Source organism: Prenolepis imparis, unplaced genomic scaffold (genome assembly GCF_030444845.1).
Source record: "Prenolepis imparis isolate NDT839.2.m4 unplaced genomic scaffold, iyPreImpa1.0 SCAF_2, whole genome shotgun sequence".
Lineage (NCBI taxonomy): Eukaryota > Metazoa > Arthropoda > Insecta > Hymenoptera > Formicidae > Prenolepis > Prenolepis imparis.
The window spans coordinates 780,645-789,127 of NW_028141160.1; the positions used below are offsets into that span (position 1 = coordinate 780,645).

The 8,483-nt window shown below is 30.3% G+C and overlaps 2 protein-coding genes across 3 annotated transcripts; one reads left to right on the plus strand and one right to left on the minus strand.

The window, feature by feature from the left end:
* Positions 1-1,591: 1,591 nt before the first annotated feature.
* On the plus strand, positions 1,592-3,462 carry LOC145948989 (HIG1 domain family member 1C-like). Of its 2 annotated transcripts, none has more exons than XM_083058632.1 (3): positions 1,592-1,790; positions 2,845-2,959; positions 3,032-3,459. In XM_083058632.1, the coding sequence occupies exons 2-3, from the start codon at positions 2,872-2,874 to the stop codon at positions 3,217-3,219; spliced, it is 276 nt and encodes a 91-aa protein (XP_082914758.1). In that variant the 5' UTR covers positions 1,592-1,790; positions 2,845-2,871; the 3' UTR covers positions 3,220-3,459. The 2 variants fall into 2 exon arrangements, with proteins under 2 accessions (XP_082914758.1, XP_082914759.1); XM_083058633.1 differs by lacking the exon at positions 1,592-1,790 and adding an exon at positions 1,909-1,929 and having other exon boundaries at positions 3,032-3,462.
* A 734-nt stretch (positions 3,463-4,196) lies between these two features.
* On the minus strand, positions 4,197-5,844 carry LOC145948988 (transmembrane protein 70 homolog, mitochondrial). The gene is made up of 3 exons (XM_083058631.1): positions 5,029-5,844; positions 4,522-4,878; positions 4,197-4,450 (listed from the first exon to the last, which is right to left on the minus strand). The coding sequence occupies exons 1-3, from the start codon at positions 5,134-5,136 to the stop codon at positions 4,217-4,219; spliced, it is 699 nt and encodes a 232-aa protein (XP_082914757.1). The 5' UTR covers positions 5,137-5,844; the 3' UTR covers positions 4,197-4,216.
* Positions 5,845-8,483: the final 2,639 nt, after the last annotated feature.

Genomic DNA, 8,483 nt, shown 5'->3' on the forward strand with positions numbered 1-8,483 from the left:
CGCTTATGTAAAATGACCGCAGAAAGTATATACCAAAATCGTTCATTCTGCGCAGATATCGTTCTTTCTGCGCATGTACATATAATATACGTAACGTGTACTATAGACACATGCACGCACACATACGAAATCCAGCCTATATATGTGTCAATACATATAGTTACTTGTACATAAGGAGTTAGCAGTCTAGTTTATATATAGATGTCTGTGTCACAGATTAGTAGACAGATAGCCAAAGACCTGGATGAAGGCGAGACCGGCATTTCTCACTGATTTCAGCGCCATATCGTAATAGTGGCCAATGCAGTAACTACTAACTACATTCCCAAGAAATAAGTCATTTTCGAAGTCAAAAGTCGCGTCGTTAATACGACGGTAATAGTAGTAATTGTGGGATCCCAGGTTCAAAACTTGGGATGGCATAATTTTTTTTTGTTTTTTATTATTTTATATGTATATGTTATATGTATTATTTATTACGTAGACATAAATATTCGGCATATATTTATTGTTTTTTAGATACGCATATATCTTCTTATATATTTAAAATGTATAAAATAATCATAATATAAATAAAATATTTTTACAGAGAAATATTTTTAGAAATATTTTTACTTTTTAAAAATTTATACATTTTTTAAATTTTCTTAAATAATCTAATAATGTTATAATACACACTTTTCATAACTTACGGAAAACATTCGGATTAAAAATTTAAAAAATGTATGAATTTTTAAAAAATTAAAATATTTCTAAAAATATTTTATTTATATTATGATTATTTTATACATTTTAAATATATAAGAAGATATATGCGTATCTAAAAAACAATAAATATATGCCGAATATTTATGTCTACGTAATAAATAATACATATAACATATACATAAAAAATAATAAAAAACAAAAAAAGTTATGTCATCCCAAGTTTTGAACCTTGGATCGATCCCCACAGTTACTACTCTTGTGTTCTCCCGCTGCGCCAGCGGTACTAATCAAAATTGTGTCTTTCTTTAGGCCTTATAACAAACATGAAAATTTCTCTAAATATCCAATATAAAAAAAAAATATTACTTACAAGGCGCATTGGACGAAAAGCTCGAACACGGATCAACTTAAATTCAATACAGATTCACTATAAAAAAGGAGATCAAAATCGGTAAAGAGTCAACCGCGATCTCTCCTTGAAAGTATTGTTAAAAAGTTACAGAATAGGGGTGCAGGGGCGAAGTCTTTTGGTAAAGTTAACGGAGTTTAGCACGGACTCGAACCAGGGGCAAAGTCTTTTGGTAAAGTTAACGGAGTTTAGCACGGACTCGAACCAGGGGCAAAGTCTTTTGGTAAAGTTAACGGAGTTTAGCACGGACTCGAACCAGGGGCAAAGTGTGTCGGTAAGGGGCAAAGTCTGTCGCACGGAAATGCCGGTCTTGCCTTTTTCAGACCTTTGGCTATCTGTCTATTAATCTGTGCCCAAGATACATAATCGATCCCCAGATACCTATTATAATTAATAAAGAAGAAGAAGAAGAACAAGTGGGCCACAAGATGAACAAGCTTTCAGCCAGAAATAAACATAAAATATGATTAGCTATCAAATACAAAAATGTTCAAGACTAAAACTCCCTAGTCAATAACCAATTATATAACAGTATGTCTACCTGCATTTTTTGCTGGAAAGTCAGCTGATTACCCTTGGCATCAATCAATATATGAGAATGTGTGCTTTTACATGTGTGTACTAACGGGACCTTCACCTTCAACACTTTGTGCATTCTGCTAAATATATAAAGGTGAGCAAAGCCCATCATAATGGTTGATATGTGCTTTCGCGAATACAGATTTGTGTTTTTATGTCAAGAGAATTGTCCGAAATACATAGAGAATTTACATGTCTTATATTACAAATTAATATAAGAGAAGGAATGTATGGTTAAGTAATTTCAAGGTTCATTAAGAAAAAGTACAAGTGATTCAAGTTCAATAGATTCGATATGAAAAAATTAAGAGAAAATTTATATTTTGAGTATTTCTATTGTTACAAGAGTTTTTAATTTTATAGATTTTTTTAAAAAGAATTTTAGGTGTAAGTTTAGGGTTAGGTATCATTAATATTGATGTATATAATTAGAACACTTTATAGGTTTTTATAATTAAATAATATTTATATTTAGTTTATTGTTAACGGATATTTATTATATCAATGTAATATGTAATGTTAATTGTATAATACTAAAAAAAAACAAAAAATGATTCAATAGAATAATAATCTTTCTTTCATTCTTGAATTATACAAATCCAGCGTAGTTAAAATCCATAATAAATCTTGTTACAAATAAAATTATCATAAAAATTTTTTAATTTTTTAATAAATTTTTAATATATTTAATTTTATATGTAGTCTATGTGTGTGAATTTTTCATATATTGATGCAGTTTTTGCAGAAAAAAAACTAAATTATTAACAATGAGATATATGTATATCAAAGAAATGATGAAATACTGATGTAATAACAAAGTTAAATTTATTTATTTTTGTTCAAAGAATAATTTGTGCATAATTATTAATTATTATTTATAGTAGAATTATACCTAATTGAAGTGTAATAAATCTAAATATAAAGCTATAAAAATTAATTTATGAATATAAATTTTTGTTTTTTATTTAAATTAATTTAATATTCAAATTTGAATAAAAGTGGTAAATCTACAAATAAATAATACAAATAAATATTTTGAGAAATAAGTTTACTGGAAAAATCAATTATCTCTAAAATATCTAGAATATTTAATCTAATATGCAATTTTTGCACAAAATGGATTATTTTAAAAATTAATCAATTTTCAGGTTAATAGAAATTAAATTTCTTTAAAAATGGCCACTGATAATGATACCATAGTAGATCAAACATTGTCAGAAAGATTATTAGAAAAAGGACGAAGATCACCATTCCTTGTTGCAAGTATGTATGCATATATAAAACATGTAAAAATATAATATTTGTCATTAATATCAGCTATTGTTTTTTAAACAGGTTTAATAAGTTTGGTAGGCATCTGTGGCTATGGTGCTTATTCTTTCAAAAAGAGGAAGATATCTACGCAGTTATATTTGATACAGCTACGAGTTGCTGCGCAAGGAACAGCAATAGCTTTCTTGACAATTGGAATGGGTTACCATATGATAAAAAAGCACATTTTGCATGATGAAAATGAACCATAATATTGGAGATTATATTTAGTCTAATTGTCCTATATATAGATGGCAAATTTTATGTATATACATATATGTATATATATATATATATAAATATAAAATAGTATAGTGTGTATATACACACACAAAATATTATATATATAATATTATTCTTATTACAAACTTATTAATGTTAACTCCATTTCCAACCAAATTATTAATTTTATTAAAAAATACTTTATTCTTTATAACTGATACAAATAAAATATATAACCAACAATAAGAGCCTTTGACTAAATTTTGAATTGCAACTTATTAACATATTTATAATATTTTAATTAACGACTTATTGATATATTTGTTATATTTTGTTAATATAGATAGAAATATTACTTTTAGTGTTTTACACCAATAAGAATGAATCCAATTTAGGAACAACGAATTATACTTAGAAATTTTGTTGCAGATATTTCTAGAGTAGTTTTTTTAATTAAATGCTAATTCGACATTTAGTGTTGAAATCGCACTTAATAGCTATTATATTGGATGATTGCAAAAGTTCGTGCCCGATTTGCATAGATGGTGGTAATAACTTCAAATCGGGCACGAACTTTTGCAATCATCCAATACATCACTCATATTATAAGATGTTGCATTATAAACTATCTAAAATAACATATTTCTACAAAAAGGTTAAAAACATATCAAGTAGATGAAACATGTCCAAGCTGAGTAGCAATGAAAAGAAGTTTATGAAATAAAAACTTATAAGCACTGTTAAAAAATTAATTGTTCAAAAATATATGAAATCAATATAAACTAGCTAAGTACTTGATCATATATTGTTGCACTGAACTAGTGCAAGCGGAAACAAGCTAGTGTAAGCAAGTATAAGAACGTTTCAGTGCTACTTAGTACAATGATCAACATGATGCATCACATAATGTTAAATAAATTATAAGATTCTTCAGATGAAGAAAAAAATCTAAGCAATAAGTAAAGTATTCTCCTTCAAATATTATAATTATTTTTTATTTATATGATCTTTACATTTAGTGTCCACTGTAACTGCTTGATTAAGACTATTTTTATTGCTTAATTTAAAATCTACTGGCTTATCATATCCCATTATTCGTATATAGTGATTAGAATCGTGAAAAAACTTTTGTTCTAAAAATAAAGGCATACCTTTTATAATACAACTTGTGAACATGCCAGTTACATCTGGTACTACTACATCGTTTGGTGTAAATGTGAGCTGAAACATAAAAAAATTTATATTATTCAAAAGATATTATAAACAATATATCTTACACAATTTATAAATACCTCTTTTTTCTGAACAAATAGACTATAAGTGTTTGCAATATATTTATCTTCTTTTGCATTGTAATATAAGTGTGTTACATATTTCTTTGTTAATAGATGTATTAATAAAGGAGTAGTTATAGTTAAAAATCCAAACGCAAGTATTCCTAAAACAGCTCCTGTATTACCACTTTCTATGGCTTTTAAATAAAGAGGTGGCTGAGCCAATAAGCCACCAGTGGATGTCAATAATGAAAAAAGTTTGAGAGCTCTAATTTGTCTCGTTAAAGTTCCATAGTAAATTTCAGTTTTTTCCATAGAAGTTTCCTCATAACTTTTTGTTGAAAAATACTTCACATTATACACTGTAGGAAACTTCTACAAAATCATAAATTTAGATTAATAATCAGGAAATCGTGTTTTCATTGTAGCAACTAATTCATTTTTGTAAAATTCGGTAAGAAATTTTTTAAAAAACATTTATTAATTATAAATTATTAAATATTTAAAAATTTACTAATTTCTAACCTTAACTGTGCGACCGTTATACATAATATAGATTACAGCCTGTTTCAAATTACTGAAATTCTCAAAGAAAAGTTTTTTTTGAGCACAAACATTTAAAATCAACGCCATATTTATCAAATATATAGGGATAACGTATTTATATAAATATTTCACAGCTTTTATACGCGTCGTATTTATCAGCAAACTCCAAATACGAGAGGATCATAGACATATTAAATATAGACTGCGCGTTCCCTACCTTTCCTTTGTTTGGGCACCGTGAAACTTTAGAAAGAGTGAGCCTGATTTCATGGTAGTCTCCTCTTTGTCTAACGACGCGTGGTGGGGGAACGAAGCCTTCGTTGATTCGTAGAATAAAAAAGTAGTGGGAATGAAAAGGTATTGATAGGTTTTGATAGACAGAGAAAGATGCACCAAGGAAGCATGTTGTCTCTTTCTAAAGTTTTAACAGTTTCTTAACCAAACGCGGTCTATATTTAATATGTCTATGGATAGGATCAACAATAGTTAGGTTAGGTTAGGTTAGGTTAGGTAAGGACAGAGCACAGATTTTTCAAACTACGTTCCACATAACGCTCGCAAACGTTGCGGTCATTAAGTGGAACGCAACCTCAAACGCATAATTATAAGAATGGGGATAATTATTCAGTTTAGCTACCTCACGAGATATATCAATAAATTTGCACTCATTCGATGCGTTTTTGCTTAAAATGAAAGAATTTGGCAGAAAAAAGCGTCGCTCTGCCCCGCAAAGCGAAATATTAACAGTTAAAGTTGACTACTTTTGGGTTAGGAAATCTGTCATACCGATGACATAAGTACTCTCTGCGGTCACATGCGCATGTGCTGTGGCATACTAGATCAGACTTACACACACACACACACACACACACGTGTTGGTGCAAGGGGGGCCAAAGGCCCCCCTCCCGCACCCTCCCGCCATTAGGCTGGGCCATGGAGATAAGAAATAACAGGAGGGAGTGTAAAGCCTTTTAAGTAGGGGGGGTAACAACACCAAATGTGATTGGTTGGCCACAGTAATATGGCATTTTTTATTTTTTTTTTATCTTATCTAACCTAACTGAACCAAGTAAGTGAGAAACATGTTTGGCGAATAAATCGGATCTCACATTAATTTTGTTTTAAAAAGATATAAAAGTTATAAAATATTATAAAACAAAATGCCCATGCTACTAAATACATACAGATTCGCTTACAATAGGCTTGTTTTCTATTCCTGAACTGATGCAATAAGTTAGAATGAGACAATAAAGTATATTTTGTCTCACTCTAACTTATTGCACCAGTGTGCACAGTTCAGCCAGTGCAGGAATAGAAAACAAGCCTTATATGGTATAGCACAATATATATACTACTATTGTACATACAATATATATATATATATATATATATATATATATCATTTTTATAAATATTATTTATGAATTTTTCCTTTTTTTGTGTGTGCTTTCATCACCATTTCAAATGTCGCGCTTCGATAAGCCACACCAATATGGCGCTTAGTGTTCCCCCCTTACGTCTGCTTGCCAGTCAAGAGGGAATATCCTCCCTCCTGTTATTTCTTACCTCCATGGGCTGGGCGGACCTCGCTTTACAACTTAAATGCGTCCCCAGGAAGAATAGAGATAAGGAGGCCGAACTATGTGTTTGGGATGTGCGACCAAAACCGAGGCCCGATAGTAGTATCTATAAGTATCTATAGATGGCATTGCAATCACAAGATGCTCGTTAGTTTGAGAAAGAGGAGAGATTGCAGGATGTAAAGCAAGAAGGATAGAGAATGACTAACACAAAAGTCCACCGTGTACGTGTGAGTCTCGTGAGGCAAAAGCGCAACCTTGCGGAGCATTAATAAACTACAATTAGGCTCGACATTTGGTCGCACATTTCGATAATTCCTCAATGCTAGTTCGGCCTCTTTATCTCTATTCTTCATGTGCGTCTCCTACCGTGGTTTTGGGTGCGGAAGGGGGGCCGATGGCCCCCCTTGCATCTCCGTGTGTGTGTGTTGTGTGTGTATTGTGTGTGTGTGTTGTGTGTGTTTGTGTGTGTGTGTTTGTGTGTGTGCGTCAAGACTTTCTACTATGCCACAGAGCATGCGCATGTGGCCGTAGAGAGTGCTCATCATGTCGATATGACAGATTTCCTAACCATAGTAGTCAACTTTTAATATTTCGCTTTGCGGTGCAGGGAGTCGATCATGTAACTTTTCTTTAGAGCGAAAACGTGAAAAGTGAACAATTTCACTATGGAAACCAATGCGTGATTGGCGGAACAGAGCAAAATTTTTCACTTTTCACGATTTCACTCTAAAGAAAAGTTACATGATCGACCCCCAGAGCGACGCTTTTTTCTGCCAGGGACTCGATTCTTGAATTCATTCGCAAGAGAAACGTATACGCAAATTCGGCTCTTACAGAAAAGTTGCAAGTTGATTGGCTATCGCATGGCTTTTAGCCAATCAACTTGCAACTTTTCTGTAAGAGCCGAATTTGCGCATACGTTTCTCTTGCGAATAAATTCAAGAATCGAGCCCCAGATTCTTTCATTTTAAGCAAAAACGCGTCGAATGAGTGCAAATTTATTGATATATCATGAGATAGCTAAACTGAATAATTACCGAAATAAACAAAGGTACTATTTTATCTTTTATTTTTTTCGTAATTGTAATTACAATGAAAAAAATACATTCCTATATAATATACAAAATTTTTGTTATGTTGTTATTTGTTATTTTATATAAATTTAAAAAAATTAATTAAATATTAAATTTAAAAAAATTTTGAAGTTATGACATTTTAATTTAATATAAATATTTTTAAAAATTAACTTTTGATTTAACTCAATTTAATTTTAATTCAACTTTTAACTGAGTTGATTTTTTGTTCATACAACTTTAACGTAACTAAATTAATTTTATATAAGCCGCATTAACTTTAACTTAACTTGTTTAAAAAATAATTAACTTTAATAATAATGTATAAGATAAAGGATTCAACCAGAGTCCTTCATTTCTACCCTGGAGATTCTGATTTTCCATTTTTTATATTTTAATATGGGTGATTAAAAAACATTTTGCATTTTTTGCACTTTTAAATGAAAAGGTTCCAACTATTTCGCATTTTCTATTTCAAATGGATTTGGACACCTAGCTATTTAACACATCTTTGGATAACAATTTGCGCTGAGGAAAAATTGTCTCCAAATGATCCCAGGAATCTGCCATTAACAGGTGTACCACTAATTCTAGGATACTCTGTATAGTGTTTCTTATCGACAAAATTAAAATTAGTAACAAACGCCTCGTAAAATTTTGTTTTGACAGATTTGGCAGTTTGAGTTTATAATTATTTATCTCTAAATGAATTCTATAGTTCATCATTGGACAATTTTAATTGCTTATTATGATTAAAAATTTAAACTATTATGATATT